Consider the following 19,685-nt stretch of genomic DNA (forward strand, 5'->3'; position numbering starts at 1 on the left):
ACCATGAAAAGATTGTTTTATTCTGTGAAAATATTCTCAACAGAGAACACGATCTTAAACAAAGCATTTACCATTAAATCAACATGTGCACAAAAAGAGTAAAAATTACTGAAAAATTAAAGATTTCTTTTGGACGATTCACATGTTCAAAATTTAAGAATGATTTAAACTGTGCAAGTACAAATGTCTGTCCTATTGTAATAACCCATGTACAGGTTGCACTATTCCCCATGTACAGGTTGCACTATTCCATGTGAAGGACCTTGCCTCCTACGGAAGCAAATCCTGCTTTGAGAAAAACAAACAGTAGCTTGAAAAGAACAGTTAGTCCTTACAAGAAAGCCTTAAACTTTGCCCTCTGTGGCTGTCAGCCAAAAAAACACAAGCACTTCAGGCTTTGTACAGAGGACAAACACAGCCAGATCACATTTCCTCCTCAATGCTAAACTTTAAAATAAAAATAGCACTAGATTTTAAAACTACTTTATGTAGTCTGTCAGTATTGAATAATGTCACATTATATAAATAACCCTGTAAAGAGATTCAAAGTCTAAACTTTATAGTTTACTAGCCTCAAAGGTAATACACTACATGTCAGCTGTGTAACTGGGGTGTACTTGATCTTATGAAGGCATTAACTTTCACACAATTGTCATTCAGCTTTAGTATAACTGGTAGTACGATTCAAATAACACTGGGGAAAAAATTATTAAAGCAGTCGCACAGCTTCTAAAATATTGCTTAAAATCCAATAATACACAGACCATTTCACGTTCCTTCTTCCCTCAAAACAGTAACGAACAAAATTAATGAAGCTTCTGTGGTACAAATACCTACCCCCCCGAACCTATGCCCAACTCCTATTAAACACCACTAAGAAATTAGTTAAGATACAAGTCATTAACAGAATCACAAATGTGAGGCAGGACAACATGAGCAACAGGGGCAGTAACGACAATTATATTTACAAGTATAAACATACAGAAATTTCCATTTTACAAGTAAAAGTGCACATAGATCATTACAAAGTTTCACTAAATTTTATCTGGTTCAAACAAAAGCATCACTTGGAAACAGACTATCGTTGTAATAATCAAATAAGAACATGGTCACCCCAAATTAAAACACAATGGGGGGGTCCATAAAACTTCTCATAAAAACACGGAGTAAAGTAAAATGGACTTGGACATGTCTTTAGCTTGATGCATAAATTTGAAGATGCACCATCAAACATGGTAGAGCTCTAAAAGCCACCTACCAAGGCTACATCGGCATCCGCAGCAGCGCTGCCGAGTTAAAGGAGGTCGCACTGAGCTGACACATAAAGCCCTTTGTGGGATACTGTAGTGGTAGTGTTGGCAATCAACAGATTGAGGCACTCTAGTTTAAGGCAGCATTTGAATGGAAGCAGCTGACTTCTGACAACAGTCCTTTGTCTTGAGGTGGTGAGTATCTTGTGTGTTTATTATGCCAGGATTTCAGTGCTGACTATAGATTCTTCTCAGACTGAGGTGAAGATGTGTCATGTTTCAGAGTTCTTTCAACTGGGCTGTAGGCTAGAGCAGAGGTGTTTTCTTTTTCTTACCATAAATACTTGAGGTTCACAAACTCCTACTTCATAATGCCAAAACTGGGAGTTTGCAGTGGGGAAGTTACAGCAGCGTACGCGAATACTAGGATGGGAACATTAGTGCTGGAGGTGTCTGACAAAGTGACTCGCACTACAAATGTAAAACAAAACAAAGACCTTGACGAGAACAAGGGATTATAAAGACATGCCTGAAAACGCGAGCCCGATCGCTCTAGACATGCAACAGGATGTTAAGCAAGCACAGAGGTGGCGCAGGCAGACACTGACAAATGGCAAGGGTTCTAACAGACAACAGGTCTAAAAGCCAATTAAAACAGAGCTGGTATAGACGGTCCTGCTGGGACAGCCAATGTAAGACACATTTCATGATAGCTCTGCATTCTTTCTGATTTAAACATCAGTAAAAGAAATGGAAAAAAAGTTAGCCATTTTTGGCTTTTTTCCCTTTATGTGAATAATTGTGAATGAGGAATTTAAGGATTGGTATTACAATGATTCTTTAAAACAATGTATGGAAACGATAATGAAGTTAGTAAAAAAAAAAAAAAAAAAAAAAAATGTCTGCATGCACTCATGCAACTTGCTTCTCTCACTCTCTGTTTGAGCCTGACAACTCTAATACCCTCCCCCTAAAAGCAGCTGCATGTAACCTCCTTCAACATCTTGCCCATTTCCTCAGAAACCCTCTTCAGGAACCTGTAGTCCAGGAGGAAAAAGAAAAGAACAATTACTGAAGACCTTTGGTAAGACCAAAAGGGGTGTTCAGTTTAAAGTGTCTGTCCCAAATGTCTAAAATCATTTTAATAGTCAGCTATGTGAAAACACCAGAAAAATCTGGACATGAGCAAAATTAAGGACCAGTCTCTTAATTGCTTCCTCACTTTACTTCCCCACACGACCAGCACTGCACAATCCTTTATTATACAATATTTTCCAAGAAATGCTTGTTAAAATTAATTGGAAAAAATCTTGAATTGATGATTGAGCTAAAATGAGGAAATGTCCTAAACGGTGGTACAGATAGAGTCCTGCAACCCAGTCAGTCAAAGCAGTTTTTTCTTTTCAAAGTAAAATTTGCCAGTACTTTCCTTCCACTCAAGATTTCCTCTTTTAGAATCTATTTTCCTATGTATAAATTGCTAAATGCTAAATCATCACGAAAGTGGGGTATTTCCCAAAAGACATTTTCAAGATGAAAAAATACAAGTGTTAACCTGGAAGGAAGTCTGTATGTTATTGAAAACAATCAGTACACTAGACGAAAATATTTTCAGGTCTCAAAAAAAACCCATTTTATTCACATAAGAGCTAGACCAGGTTGATTTTTTTTTACAGGTCTCTTAATTAGCCTACTACTAAAACAGATTTATGTTCAAGGTGTTTTCTTCCTTTAGGAAACCAAAGCTAAGAATAGGGAGAAAAATGAAAATGAATGTATTCAATTAGCCAACTATTACTTTTCTCCCTGGAAACTGTAGCTACAAAAATTCAAACTCCTAGGCCAAACCACTCTTTTGGGAGTTAGCTTTCAGAGCAGTTTTCCTTATTTGAATTCACTTACAGTCACTGTGTTTTCTGGAGCAAAGAGTGTGTTGGGGGAGGAGGGCTTCCTATATCTGGATTCCTGCCCAACAGATCAAATTCTAGGACTTATAAGGCAGAAAAACACAAATCTGTCACAGAGACTTAAGCAGGACATAAAGCAAAAGGCATCAATTAAGCTTCACACCGACGTCACTCAAATGGTAAAACATCACGAGAACAGTTTCTTGTGGTAATATTCACATCTTTAAAATCGAGCCTACACTCAGCTCACATAGTGAACAATGTATCTTGGATGCCTCTAAGTTTTCTTATGTTTTCCCACCCAGTGAATGTGTTTTCGTTTTATGTTATCATTCCTATGTTCTACATGTCACAAAGCTGCCTGGTTAGTTTAGATGTAAGTTACTGCACCTTTACTATTTTTCTCTAGAGTTACATCTATGTATGACGTGGGAACGTAGCCTTCTTCACCGTTCTGTCTCCGAGCTCTTGTCCATCCATCACCTTTGTCTTCCTCAATAATGTACAGAACTTCACCTTCTTTCATTGCCAGGGTACCTTCATTATGTCCTAAGTGAAAGTTTTAATAGCACAACCATAATTAAGTGATAATTTCAAATAAAAGTTACAAATACAACACACAAAACGACACGATACCCTACTAGATTTCAATGTACCTAGAACCAAGAGCCCACTGACTCTCATTAGCAACAGCTCCATAATGCTTTTGTAGTTTATCCAACACTTTCACATACATTATGTCACTGGAAATGCACAATAACCCTGGGAAACTGGCATTAATATCACCCCCCCCATGTAACAGATGAAGTATCTGAGCTACAATGACATTATATAATTTGACAGGATACTCTTTTATTTCACTACTCCAACTCCTTTCCCAAATTTGAGTGCATTGCTATCTAAAAAATTCATGAGGTGTGGATCAGGAAAATATTACTGACTGTGGGAGGGTGGGAAGACAGAAGAAAAGAATATAGTTTGGAGAGGGAGCAAAGAAAAACACAGGTTCAACTCTGGTGATGGTGGAGGTAGAATAGTCACAGCCACAAAGCACGAACTTTCTTCGAAATCTCATCAGACTCAGGGCTCTTTTTCTTCTCCACTGCCAACTACTTCCAACCCAATTAGCACTAACAGTTTTCACAAATGAATCTTCATTTAACATACCCTAAATTCTCTAGGTAACATTATAGCAAGATCTTATTTAATACTATTTCACACAATGAGGAGTAACTAAAAGCTTTACTCAACTTTATTTTTTTTTAAAGATTTTATTTATTTATTTGAGATGGAGAGTGAAAGCAAGAGCACGAGCCGGGAGACAGAGGGAGAAGGAGAAGCAGGCTCCCCGCTGAGCAGGGAGCCTGACTCAGGGCTCGATGACCTGAGCCGAAGGCAGACGCCCAACTGACTAAGCCACCCAGGCACCCCTTTACTCAACTTTAAAACCAATACAATGGGGGCGCCTGGGTGGCTCAGTCGTTGAGTGTCTGCCTTCGGCTCAGGTCATGATCTCAGGGTCCTGGGATTGAGCCCCGCATCGGGCTCCCTGCTCCACGGGAAGCCTGCTTCTCCCTCTCCCACTCTGCCTGTTTGTGTTCCCTCTCTCACTGTGTCTCTGTCAAATAAATAAAATCTTAAAAAATAAAAAATAAAAAAACTAATACAATGGATGGGTGGGGAAGGACCTTAAACCATATACCATTTTATAATAAATGGTTTATAAAAGTGTTACTCTGCTCCTCTGTGAATTGAGGAAAAAGATTTTTCACAGTCCAAGAGAGGGAAGGGCAACAAAAAATCTCCAAGAGAGAACCACAATGTCTTCCTTCCCTCACAGGGACTGTTCTCCAACCATCACAGCAGAAGGATGGTGTAGTCAGAAGTGACACATTCTCTCCTTCTCTCACTTGAAAATATGGCCTACAGAGTATAGATATAGTAGGGACATTCAGCTATGCCATGTGCCTTGTACCTATCTCTCAATGACAGCAAGTTACAAGGAAGAGCTTAAAGTGGCATCTACTAGCTTTCCACTTCCTAGGTTGAGCTACACTCAAGCTGCTTCAATTGTGATGAGAACATGTAGTATTAGTAAGATCTCTGGGGGAAATTAAATTCTGTATCGACCAAAGGTGATAATTAAAATCTGTACTAGGATGTTGATAACACAAGTAATTTTCTTTCAGTGTCATGTACAGAAGAAAAACCTCTATTTGCAATATAGTTAAAACAAAAATATTCATACTAATGAGCTGGTATTACAATTTGCTGACAATGAATTATATAACTAAGGACAGTAAAGTGCATGATTCAGTGGTAGACTTTAAGGAACCAGTTTTATCAATACAAAAGAAAATCACACCATCAAAAGGGTAGATAGCTTTGCAGTGTCCAATAGCAGGCAAAGGATCGTCGTCTTCAAATTCATCATCAAACTCATTGTGGTGCCCATGTTGTTGGGGTGGCCCACGGACTTCCTGGTTTGCATCATCAGTGTAACTTCCCTCGGGACTATAAAACATAAAAGTATACCTCATCAAGTATCACAAACATGGGAAATTTTTATGCTATCTACAAGTTGAACTCCTCAGGATCAATTCAGAGAACTAAATATCAATGACACAGTTCCAAATTAAGCCTTTTCTTAAATCATGATGATATACATAAATTGTTGATAATACAAAATGCTTCTTTGTTGAATTTCCTGAAATTAAAAAATTACACTGTTCTAGCCATATGGCAAGCATTCAATAAATATGTCTCAGTATCACTGGGCCCAGAGATAAAATGGGGAAAATATAGGGGACACTTGTCTTCCATCATCCCGGATTTATCACCTCCTCTTCTGGCAAAAGAACCCTAAAATTCCATGGGGGACCCACCCACACCCATAATCGGTTCCCAGGCTTCAGGCAGAGTTGTGTCCTGGCTCCAGAGGGCCCGTCTCAGCACAGCACTTATATGGCCAGAGTGAACAGTTCACGAGTAGGCTTATAACCCAATCAGGTAGAATAGACCCACGGAGACTTTTCTTTAGGGACTGAAGAAAAGTTCCCTCCCTGCCTTCTCCACTGGACTTGAACCTGGAGATATATGAGCCCAGAACTTTGGAAGACCATCACATGAAGTCTTCAAATGAAGCCAACACAGTGGAAGGCAGAACTGTGAGGTGGAGAGAAATAGTTCTGAGTTCCTAGATCAAGCTCTTCCTAAAACAAGCCAATAAAATCCCTTCTTAGTTTAAGCCAGTATGGGTATTTATCCTGTCACTGAAAGCAAAAAGACTCCTAATAAAGTTAACTTCCAATTAATCATGCTAACAAGGAAGTCAGTAAAACTCAGAAAATTCAAAAGAGCAGGTAATCCAAAGGTATTGTTTTACTTAAAATTTTTTTAAAGAGAAAAATGTTAACAATTTTGCTGAAGAATCAAATGACTGAATAAGAGAATGGGCAAATCTGTATGATTAGAAATTAAAAGCACTTTCAGTATGCCTGGAAGCCATGTTCTTAGATAACACAAACCAGAGATTAGATTACTTTAATCTAGGTTTTTCCCAGTAACAAAAAAGCAGTATATTTGTGAGTACCTCTTGATATACTAAAGATAGGTATTCTTTCAAAAAGTGGTAACGTAAGAAAAGAGAAGGAAGAACTAGTATTTGCCAAGCACGTACTATTCCCAGATATTTTACTGTGAGGTGATTATGTACATTATTTCATTTATTACTAATAACCCTGTATGATAGGTATTTTAATCTCTATTTTATATTTTAAGAAACTGAGACTCAGATTATTAAAAATGAACTTGTTCAAATTATACTGTAATTAAGTAGTAAACCAAGATTTGATACTAGATCTCTCAAATCCTCTCTAAGGAGAATCCTAATTTGTTGGATTTTAGTGGGGGAGGGGGGAAGACATATACACAGAGGGGGAAATGTCATAAATGGTATGAAAACATGGGAACTTAGCAAAATGCCTTTTGGAAGCTCTGATTCAAACTAACAATACAGATTTCTTTTTTTCCTTCACAAAACTTTGAGCAACTTAACAGTTAAATTTTTCCTTGGCATAAGCCACCCAACTCCATCGAAACCTTGGAATCTTCCCAGGTCGGAGGAGCCTATGCCTGCAGACTGTAGCTCCATGAATTTTCTGCTCCGACCCCTGTTTTTGGCTGCATGACAATCTAGAACAGACCAGCAAATAGGAAATTTCATATTTTACCTGTAGCTACTTAAGGAAACAGAAAAACCATTTAGGTTCATAAGACTAATTTATTAAAAGCCAAACCTGCTAAATCAGGGAAGAACTGTTAGGACAAAAGGGTGAGAAAAATTTGAGGGAAAAGAAGAAATACAAATAAAACGCAAAAAGTGACCTTTCTCGTCCCTGTGTTACAAGATGATTTATGTCACTGCTATGTCTTCTGTCTCCTCTCCCACCTGTTTTGCCTTCAACTTCAGAGAGCCAAGCCTTAGGAAAAAAATAAGTAAAACTGAGCTCAACAAATATTTTTAAAAGCTCCTGAGATAGTCTACATTTAAAATGTGCTTTAAGTTTTTATAATTATATAATTCTTGGAGAAGGGAAACATTTATTTTTGATCAACGATCAACTTTACAGCTGGTAAGAAAAGCATGTTTACTTTTACATACTTAAGAAAAACTTGAATGAGGAACTAATTCTAAAGATTATATACCTTAATGATTCCTTTCAGATCATAAACCCTAAAATTAAATAAAAATTTTAAGATGAACTTGTAGCAAAAACCAATCTATCATAATGAAGCTTATAAAAATGATTCTTAGACAACTGCAAAACAATAAATATACCTCATTCTTGTGGATTTCCATTCGCAGGCGGTCAATGTTATTCATGGTCTCCGCTAATTTAGGCTGCAAACTCCCTGGATCCCCCATTTGTGGATTTTTCTCATACACATCTTTCATTTTGTTGAGTGCTTCTCTGGAAATGGGAAAGAAGTCACAGAATTAAATATTCACTTCATATATGAATTCCCAGATATAAGAGTTTCATTTGATTTTGGGGACTCTCACGTAAGCTAATCTTAAAAGAGTCCTATCTCTTTAAATTTAATCAAACATTACCTGCTTAAAGATAATCTGCATAAAGATGATAATGTATATAGAGTTAGGGATTTATGGAGTCTTTTAAAATATTTAGAATAAAAAAACAGATTTCTCATCTCTTGCTTCTCATTTATGAGATTTTATACATATAGTATATATACTGTATATATGTATATTGTGTGTGTATGTATATATATATATTAATGTGCCTTTGTATATATAGGTTTAATCAAGGCCTGGAAAAATATTCCTCAATATTCTTAAATTCATGTCCCAAATCAAATTCATTATGTCCCCATGTAGCCATACATTCCCCAGTGTGCCTCATCTTAAATCATAGCATCTTTGTCCTCCCACTCAACCATGCTAGAAATAGGAATGCCATCTTTCACTTGCCCCTCTCACAGTTCATTCATCTCCTCTTCATTTTTCTTATCATATCACTGCTGGTTATACCTCAATCAGCACTCTGTGACTCCCTCTAACATCTGACATTATTGACTAACACTCTTAATATTCTTTTCCTTCTTCATTCCTGGAGGTTACATTTTCTTTTCCCTTCTCACCTCTGTCTCATCTCCTTCCCTACCTCTGTTCAAACTTCAAATGTGTGTTACATGAAATGACAAAGGTTTCTTCTCACCTCATCCTACACTCGTTTTTGAAAATGATCTCTTCTTGTTTTTTTCTAGTTTTACTGAGATACAATTGACTCTTATTATCTTCAGAGGATACTCAAATATCTCCAGTCTTCTTTCTTTCCTAAGTTCTAGACATCCTGAACAAGTATCCTTTTTGTGGTCCGTCTACTGCCATGTTTTTTTAAATTTTGTGCTCTTTGTTGATTTTTCTTTTTAAAATAAGCCCTTAAGTGTAGTGAAGTATTGTCTAGTGTTTCCAAGTGCAAGAGGGCTGTGAGGTGCCTTATGAAGAAAATGTATGTGGTTAGATAGGCTTTGTTCACACATGAGTTATAGCACTATTGGCCTTGAGTTCAAAGTTAATGAATCAACAGTATATATTAAATTATGTGTCCTCAAACAGAAACACACATAAAACAAGGTTATAATCTGGGCACCTGTGTGGCTCAGTGGGTTAAGCATCCGACTCCTGATTTCAGCTCAGGTCATGATCTCAGGATCCTGGGATCAAGCCCTGTGTTGGGCTCCATGCTCAGCTGGGAGTCTTCTTGAGATTTCTCTCTCCCTCTCCTTCTGTCCCTCCCCCCACTCACTGTCTCTCAAATAAATAAAATCTTAAAAAAAAAACAAGGTTATAATCAATCAGTTGATGAAAATGTGACCAGAGGCTAAATGGAGCCTAAACTTGTTATTTTCCATTTTAGTTTTCACTAATTCAGTGTTCACAGTGACTTTATAGAACATAACTACTACAAATAATGAGAATCGACTATATTACAATATTTATTATTAAGCATCCTATCATACCTGATGTAAAATTCTTAAGATCAAAATTGAATCACTTCTACACCTGAAACTAAAGTGACATTGTGTGTCAACTATACTACAGTAACAAGAAAAACAAAACACTAAATCTGGAATAAAACTGCCTGAGCTGCAAAAAAACAAAAACAACCCCCCCCCCCAAAACCTTCAATCACTCATGCTACAGTTTAAGCTCCAATTTTATCTTCAGTATAAAATCAGATAGTAGGGCACCGATTCACTCTAATAACCCTTTATTCATAACTATCTGTTCATGAAAACAAAATTGAACTAAAGGAAACTTTTATAAAATTGAAAAAAATTGGAGTGCCTGGGTGACTCAGTCGGTTAAGCATCTGCCTTCGGCTCAGGTCATGATCCCAGGGTCCTGGGATCGAGCCCCACATCCGGCTCCCTGCTCAGCGGAGCGCCTGCTTCTCCCTCTCCCTGCCACTCTGCCTACTTGTGCTGTCGAGTAAGTAAAATTTTTAAAAATTGGAAAAAATTACAGCTATGAACCAATGCTATAAGTAATCAAGTATTGTTTGCCAACACATCTGCTGCAAACAAAATAATTATAGCTTTAGGTTTCTACTGAACTCAATTTATATATCGGAGCAAAATGAAATGGATCAAAGTATAAGAGATGGTTAGTGTTGGTGAAACTATTCTTGCTAATGAATCATCAAATTATTTTGTAATATTAGGGAAAGCATAAATATAGACTATTGGCATCCAACAGGTAATCTGCAACCTAAGAAACTAACATTTCATTTTGATCTGTGATACGGCAACCATAAAATTTTTCAAAGTTTAGGAGTTTATTTTTCCCTCAAAAAATATGTCAATTAGGATATATGATTTTTAAACCTTTTATACATCACATTTAAACACATTATTCAAAGTCGACCCCTTCAGGAATAATATGGTAGAAAAGACTTAATGGAAAAATACTTTTGGTCTGATTCTTTTTGTAGTTCTCTGTTAAGTTCATCGATACGCTGCTGCAGCTTTTTACGTCTCTGTTCTGGTGGCAGATGACTGAAATCTTCTAATGCTGGGCCCTGAAAAGGGAATCTAAATCATTATAAAAGACATCTTCAGGAAATTTTATTCTTTAAATACACCCACTATAAAATAAAAATACACATCAATTTTAAGTTTAATTTCAAATTAGCCCCCAAACAACCCTTTTTAAGAAGAGATCTAAACAGATATGTATGTTAATTAAAACAACTGTATTGAAAAGAAAGAGCTCAAATTCCAGTCAGTTTATAAAATCATGAAAAAGAACAGGTAAAAATATAACCAGATAAAGAAAATTGGTAATGACCACTAACACATTATTTTCAGGTCTTGGCAGTTAAAATAAATACATATGAACCTTCTTACAGCAACAACAACAAAATGGAAACACATAACATTTCTCACCTATACAAATTATTGTTTTATAGGTAACATCACATTGCCAAATCAAATATTGCAAATGTTGATTGCAAATATGAAAAGTTTATACAAATAAGCAACTTACCTCATGAAGATAATCTAATTGGTGAAACAGTTTAATATTGCATAGTCTTCCAATGATTACATTTATTAAGCCACTCCTTAGAACCAAACATTACGTGATTATTAAAAAACAAAAGGTAGAACTATCCACTGTGTGAAATGTAAGAAATTGTTCTAATAAGGAGTTTATTTTCAATTATCCTTTTGTACAACCTAATAACATTCCTCCGTTATTCCTGAAAGAAAGATATAATCCAAAAAAAGATGGGATCCTTCTTTAGGAATGCTTGATGTTTGAAAATTTTTTAATGTTTTAATAGTCAAGAAACTATCATTCAAGAAAAAGCACTAGTATTTAGATGTAAACTTCTGATTCAAATTATGTCTTTCTCATCTTAAATGTTAATCATGTCACTCTTATTTATCTTATTAGAGCTTACACAACAGAGCCAATATTAGCAACTATTGATTCCATTTACTATAAACCCATATTTACATAAGTTTTATACACTCCAAAAACTGATGACATTTTTCTTTTGGTGATTTTAGGAATATACCAGTTCAATTTTTCAAGTACTGTTGAAATGAAACGCATCTTTGCTCTTTGGGCCACTTATGCCTGTAACGTATGCTAAGTAGCTTTATTTCGCCATCTATAAAATGCTTCCCTGACTTTTAAAAAACTCACTTTTAGGATAGAGCCAGGACCAAAGGTAACATTTAATTAATAAACAGAATCTCCAGAATTTTCCCCAAGTGGCCTACACATTATGGATATTTAACAAGCTTGCCTTAAATAAAGCAGGGCATCTTGTCTAAGTGGCTTTTGTTTTTTAATCTACCAGGTAGCAGAAATAAGAATCTGTCAATCAACTAAATCTGACCTAAATAAATGAATGGCAGAATCTCCTAATTCTGATGGGAATTTAGTGGTCAATTATTAATGTAAGTTGTCAGATTTAATCTAATTTCTGGTACAGGTTTTGAAAACTATCATATATGTGCCAAAGATAAAACTGCATAATTTATATTTTTAAAAATATTTCTTAAAATTCTGAAAAACTATTTACTGAAGTAAAGAAATATATTTCAATGTGTTTTTTGGTAGTATTACAATAAACTCATAATTACCTATAAGTAAACCTTCCAGATTTCCACTTATCCCTAATTAAACCTTGTTCTCAAATTTATTAACAGTGGATAATACCTAGGCATTTCTGATATCCCATTTTGACATTATAACCTGTTCTTTTACAGATTATGAGAACTAAACACTCTACTTCCTATGGATATAAACACCTCTGAGGCATTTAACAACTTTTCCTACTACAAGGGAATTAATTTCTAAAAGGCTAGCCTGCAAGTCTGAAAAAAAGTGGTCTGAAAGAGAGTGGTCTATTTTCCAAAAATAAGAAACTATGCAAGCACCCAAAGATTTGGGGGTTAGGTCTTCACAATGTAGTTCCATTAATGTGTTCAAATGTATAAAGGACCATCACACACATACACTCACATACATATATTGCGCACGTGTGCGCACACACACACATACACAAAATATTTAGGTTATGTGTGCTTTTATTCCCATTCAGTAGTATAGAAGAAGAAAGCACTGACTCTCTAATGAAATTAGTAGGAAATTTTCTTTCTGTTTTGAAAATCTAATGATTCCTGTGGTAAACTACGAATAAAAATTTATACAATCTTTTTAAAAGAAAAATCGTTTTTAATTTTCATTCTGTAAAAATATGAACTTTTGTTCTATCATGTAACTTTTAAAAATAATGATTAACTATAATTTTACTCTCTGTAACATGACAAAGACTCCACTCAATAACATTTAAGAACTTAATGGGTTGATTACAGTTAATCACATTATTTTTGAATTTTATGACATCAAGAAGTACTGGCATATATTGGACTATGGAATAAATTATAAAAAGAAAAGACGCATACAAGGTGAAAATGTAGGGTTGTACCTTACCACTTATTTTGAATTAAAAAAAAAACAATGTTTTGAAATTATTTAATGTTGGCACAGTATATAGATCAGCACATAAGGCTTACCATCTTCACCGACCACTGAATAGTTCAATGGAAAACAGAAAGAAATGGTAAATTATTCACATGAAATCATAATACAAAGATGCAATAACTTCTACTTTTTTTTTACAGTATTAAAATAAATATGAACATTTCACAATCCAAACAATTATGCCAGAAAAACAATTTTAAGCACATTTTGGGGAAAGTAAATTACTTGCAAAAAAAAAAAAATACACTGACGATAATGGGCAGATATTTTCTAAATGCAACTAAAACTCAAAAGTAAATAGAAATCATTTGATCAGTAATCATTTATTTTCTTTAAGAGATAATTTTTTCCTTAAGTGGATTCACTTATATAGCTCTTTATTCTCAAAATACTAATATTTGAAGAGCTGAATATAAAGATCTAATATGAGCCATTTAAAAGAAATCTTATATGAAGTATTAAAAAATGAAAGGCTCTTCCCAATGCATTAAACAAAACACCATCATAGGAATTTTTATAGTTCAAAATACTATTTTGAATTTAAATATGTCAAGGGTAGATAAGGGTAACATTTCTACTTTAGTTTTAAGGCTTTTTTTTTTTTTAAGAAAATTACATTATCAAAATAATAAACGAGTCACCCAGATTCAAGTTTCCCATACATATTTCCTAACAGACACAACTATATGGGGTGAATGTTGTTTTTGAAGATAGAGCTTCTATTTTTCAAATTTTATTCTGAAATCCATATGCTCAATAAGCAACACTAAAAATATAATGCCAATTTTTAGAAAACTGGATAAAATTTCTTTCTGAAAATATGAAATGACATAGCCAGAGTGCTCTCATACAGTATATATACCACTAGTATATACAACCCACATTACGTGGGTTAGCAGGACTCTGCAACTGACATCGCATCTATCAAGCATCCCCAGTAAACACGTGTGCACACATGTGCACGCTTATGCACACACACGCACACACACACATACCCCTTGAGATCCATAATATGCAATACAACTTTACAAAGTTAACCTTCACATTCATTGTGCTTGGTTCGCAACCTCTAAAATTTATTTTTTCCTATTTTCTAAATCGTGATGTTTTAAAGAAGGTGGTGGTGGGGGGTGTGTCAGGTAGAATTTCACATAAAAAATTTGAACTTTAATAAATAACTGACAAAAATATCTACCCCTTATCTCCAATGAATTAGCTATATATATTGATGGTTATGATGATAAGAAAGATGACATTTACTATCCATTATCTTTCCAAATTAAGCTTAACATTCTTTAGACTGTCAGTAGTTTCAGGGAACAAAACCACAACTTATTTTGGTATCACAAAATTCCTGATAAAAAGATTAAAAGGATTAAATTTTTAAAAGATATTCACGATCTTCTTTAATGTTATTAATACAAAATTATACAGAGCACAAGAAACAAAATATGTGAATTATTTGAATTTATCTTTTATAAATTTTCCCCAGCTAAATTTCTAAGTGAAATAAAAATTATTTTTCCAGTTTCTATATTTTAAAGAAAACATTAAGATGATTATAACTGAAGTATCAAATGTTTGTTTTTAGTTAATCTAGTTTCCAATTAGAAAATTAATTTATAGTTCAATAACCGTAGATTTGGGGATACAAAAAACTCAAGTTCTTTGTAAAAATATTAGAAATACATTAAAATATTTTTTAAGTAATTCATGTTCAATGCATAAATATCTTACTCTCATAAACAATTATCACGTACCTATAACTAGAATATTTCACATACCCCCACACCTTAATAAATACACAAAGGAACTAAACAGGAAATCAGGCAATTATAATTATTAGATGTATTTCATTTAAAGATAGGAAAATCCTGATAACTGTATTCTGAACAAATAAAAGCTTACAAATATGACTCCTGGTTTTTCAGACCATGAATAATTTAGACAGAAAACATGGACTTACTATTGCTAGATAAATCTTTCCCCCAAAAAAGAATTACGCAGAATCTCAAATGAAATAGTTATAGAGTAAAATAAATTTGTTTCTATATGAAGTAGTTAATTTTAGGTGTGCACCAAATACCCCTTAATGGTTAGATCTTGATGTCACAGAAGGAAATTATACACCACCAGCCCTCAGTAAAGTCTACTGGTCAAAAACATCAGTCCAATATAACATTCTCATATCCTTAAAAATATTAGGAACTATACATACTAGGTTTCTTTAAAAAAAAAAAAAAAGGAAAGGAAAAGAAATTATAATTTCTTAGAAAAGCCAAAAGTAGGTATTTAGGAAAACAATGTAGCAAACTTAGTACAACTCATCAGCTTTAAGAAACCTTAAGACTTACTTTGTAAGCTTAACAGACTGACTTGCTTCTCTTCTTTTTGGATTTTTCTACATTGAGAAAATTCTTCAGTGGCAGAAAAATATCTCTACAGGTTAATTTTGAAATAGAATCTGATAAACTACCAAATACCAATCAAAATGAAAAATTTCTCAAAGCCAAGGTTGTAATAAACTTTCTTTTCTGCTCTATCCTCTAATCCCCTACAATCCATTTACCCATCATATTGTCTACCTTGCATATTGCTTTTTTCCTTTGGTATGATAACTAATAACAAGAGGAGGAAGACTTTGGCCTTCTGGAACTGCCCCCACCCCCCCCCCCTCGAACAATGTACTAATGTTTAAAATTAAAGCAGTAAGTGTAAATAAGACAAATAATGACTAAGCAGATACAGTTTATAAAATTCCACCTATAAACTTATTCAGTAAGAATGAAGAGTCACATATTTAAAATTCTCTCTCCAGGGCTCACAGTTTTAACTTCCTTAACTTTTTTCACAGAACTACATTTATTTCATATCTCTGTAACTATACCATGTAGATTACTGTAACTGGGTCTGGTAGACTCAGTGTGTAAGATACATACACAATTACAAAACAATAGCTATAAATAGTAATTTTTCATGATTTATGTAACACATAATATTTAATTAAGCCTAAATCATCATTCAGAATAAAGATGGGAATTCTACCCTCATAACTCAAGCAACAGAAATCCCAAATATGATTTCTTAAAAGTCCTTCAAACAAGTGTTAAGGGCTTTTAAAAATGAACACAGGTACCTGTAGTGCTTGTAAGTATAATACAGACTTATTTCTAGCGACTTTTCAGAATATCATTAATTTCCTATATCATCATTCACACAGAATTAGGTAAGACAGATGTAAAAATGTTCATGACATTATAGGAAAAAAGGAAGTCCAAAAAAGGACACCATACACTAGAACATGTCTGCTGCATTACTGACATCACTTTGGTTTGTCATATTGTTTTAATGAAAATGCAGAGGATAATGTAATCTTGCCCTAAACAAATATATCTTGTTCTACATGTGGCCAAAAGAGAAACTCAACTAAAGCAATTTGTAGAAAAGGCTACAAAATGTAATAAAACCAGAGAAGGAAAGGCTAGACAGAGAAGGAAAGAGAAGACATGAGAAGGAAAGAGGCTAGACAGAGAAGGAAAGAGAAGACATGAAAAAGAGAGAAAGAAGGAAGAGAGGGAGGGAGGAGGAGGGACAGTGGGGGAAGAGTGAGCAGCAAGAACAACAGTGAGCCCAACTACAGTATATCACCATTAATGATTAGATTTTTTATGGCACTGATAGACTCGAGTTCTCACCTGTGGGCTTTCAAACCTATGTTTTTCATATGTCCAAACAAATGCTCAAGTTTCATAAATATATCTAAATTATGAGCTATGAATATTACAAGCACAACCTTAAATTCAAATATGAGAAATTAGCTTTACTAACATAATGAAATAACACTAATATTTATCAGTAGTATAATCAGCTGTTGCTAAAAAATGGTTTAATATTTGCTTTTTACTATTCTAAAATTTTTCATTTGCAGAGAATATCTTTAGATTTAAGTAAACATCAAAGGCTGGCCAATTTTTTTTTAAAAGGAAAAATTGTGGTAAAAAATACCTTTGTTTTAGTTCAAGAACACAAATTCCATGTAAACATTACTCAATATCTAGTATTTTATAGGCTTTTTAATTTATAAAATACCTACTAATGTATTACCTTACTTTGATCTACAATCCTGATATTTAACATGCCTATCTTTAATTCTTTAACTACTGGAAACTGTTTTTATACTTCTAAAAGTAGGGCAATTAAAACTGAACTTGATTTTTTTTATTGTCAACAAAATACTTTATAAATTGGCAGAAGTCATTATTAGTGACAAATTATTGCATGAGTAACTCCAGTGACAAATTACTGAAAGTCTTAAAAATGTAAATACATTACAAGACAATGGTGGACATATGATTTCACATAAACAAAAAAAATAGCTAATATGATTGTACCCAGCACCCTCTTTATAATACCATTCTTTTATGGTTGAGCATTTCAAATGTTATAAAGAGGAGTTATTTTTAACTTGAGGGCAGCTATACTTAATTCTGTGGTGTTTTTAAACTACATATTCACAGGAGAGAGCCTTATAATGAGGGTGGAGAGTATTAAAAGCCACACTACACACACAATAGGCCATCATGCATTTTAACCCATTATTAAACTTACCCCTCTTTTGAGGCTTCTGAAAGAAGGAATTCTGGGCTTCCCTGTTTTTATTTCATTCATACAATAATGCACGGGCTCAATGGAGAATGTGAGAAACTGGGACCCATTAGGAGTACTGGATGTGAATAAACTAGTAGGGGTTAAGGGTGGGGACTGTGGCTAATATGGAAATAAAGAAAGGAATCAATAAGCCAAATGTGCATAGTTTTTTCCTAAATGAAAATTCTATTTTTGGCAACATACTTTTCACAAAATAAATCTCAAAGTTTTCTATAAAAATAAGAGAATTAACATAGTCTTGCTAAAACTGTCATTTTAAAAGTCAAATTTACTTTTAAAAATGTACCGTTTCATTTGATCACTTTTTACAAGCTGACATTAAAAATATAGAGTACACAAATTATAATGTTAGAGCAATATGACCTACATAAAAAATTCTCTTCTGGTTTCTAGAATATTAGCACTACCTAACTGGTTATACTTAACCTGTACTTGTCAGAGATAAAGGTGGCAGCTACAGGTAAAGTTATCTAAACAGGTAAGTCTACTAAAATATTAAAATTGCAACTGATTATTATCACAAATAGACAAATTTCATTACGTTTGTGGTTTTTCTCTCAGACCATTTCTATTTCATCTTCATTACACTTCATTTTTTAAAAAAAACTGAGTAGTCCTTGTTTTTCTAAGCTCTCCTATCTACTTTAAGTCTCACCTCTCAACTTCTCACCTGGAAAATATTAAAAGCATGAATAATGGAGTTAATTCTAAGTGCACTTCTAAAGATATTTATAGGTATATTATAATTTGAGTTAAATTTATCTACATTCTTGTGTCAAGAGCAGAAAAATGAATTACAATCGTGTATTTTAATAGAGCATATCAGATTAAAAGTACATATCTATTCTCAAACTAGACACTGTTATAATCACTAAATTGGTAAGATTAAGCACTCATCTATTCCATTTGCTCATCTGCAGAGCTAGATTTATCTAACATATACAACACATCAAAAAATGGATTCCAACAAGAAGAGTGAGGATCTCTTAGTAAACTAGAGACTTTTTAAACTTCAAATAACCACAAACATTGAGCCCTTCCCATTAAATATTCACATGGATGATAAAAATAACCTTATTGGTATAACCTGTAAGACCTAATGTGACATTTATTATTGCTATGGTCAATCATTCATTCTAATAGAGAAACTGCAATTTTAGTGGTCTTATAGTTAGATCATAATGATTCCTTAGAAATTGATTGGAAACTACGAACAAGTGAACTTTCAAAAGCATACAATTCAAGAGATATTAACAACTATTTAATATTTTTACTTATCAAGTAGTGTTCAAATGTTAAATCCAGAAATAATTTTTACTATTAAGATACAAAACAGTTTCTAATAAGTGAAAAGTTAACTGAATCACTCAAATAAAAATGCTTATTCTCTATTAATAGTAAGCCATTATCCAATCAACACCTACATTGATTTAAATGACACACTAAAACAAAATTATTAGCATAGAAGAATTTTATGACTTTTACCTTTGGCTTTTTTCCAAAGAGCCACAACTTGCCCTTGGCCTTTCCTACTGTGGTTTTGGCATCCATCTTCCCACTTTCCTGTTTGGATGCACTGATAGTCCCATCAGAAATGGTTCTATAAATATGCTGACTGTAATCTTCAAATGGGAAGTCTCCTGGAGGTTCAAATCCAGACTTGAAGGAGTCTACTACCATTTGAGAGTCCTACACATATGAAACATGTTTTTAAAACCATTTTATTTATTTTTAATACCATTAGCTTTTAAAACTTTATTCAAGAAAACAAAA

The 19,685-nt window shown here is 33.9% G+C and overlaps 1 protein-coding gene across 3 annotated transcripts in view; it reads right to left on the reverse strand.

Moving 5' to 3' along the window:
• FNBP1L (formin binding protein 1 like) overlaps positions 1-19,685 on the reverse strand; it is a 103,170-nt gene continuing 83,485 nt past the window's right edge. Inside the window, exons 9-16 of one of the 3 annotated variants that reach the window (XM_045897170.3) lie at positions 19,398-19,601; positions 17,853-18,011; positions 13,277-13,291; positions 10,655-10,764; positions 7,998-8,130; positions 7,544-7,638; positions 5,523-5,671; positions 1-3,706 (exon numbers count right to left, since the gene is read on the reverse strand). In XM_045897170.3, coding sequence (XP_045753126.1) covers positions 3,528-3,706; positions 5,523-5,671; positions 7,544-7,638; positions 7,998-8,130; positions 10,655-10,764; positions 13,277-13,291; positions 17,853-18,011; positions 19,398-19,601 — 1,044 coding nt within the window. In that variant the 3' untranslated portion in view covers positions 1-3,527. The remainder of the gene's footprint in view (positions 3,707-5,522; positions 5,672-7,543; positions 7,639-7,997; positions 8,131-10,654; positions 10,765-13,276; positions 13,292-17,852; positions 18,012-19,397; positions 19,602-19,685) is intronic. The other 2 variants (XM_045897169.3, XM_045897168.3) reach the window with 2 other exon arrangements.

This window comes from Mirounga angustirostris, unplaced genomic scaffold, assembly GCF_029215605.1.
Source record: "Mirounga angustirostris isolate CCGP_5_RB_7025 unplaced genomic scaffold, mMirAng1.0.hap1 SCAF_4, whole genome shotgun sequence".
Lineage (NCBI taxonomy): Eukaryota > Metazoa > Chordata > Mammalia > Carnivora > Phocidae > Mirounga > Mirounga angustirostris.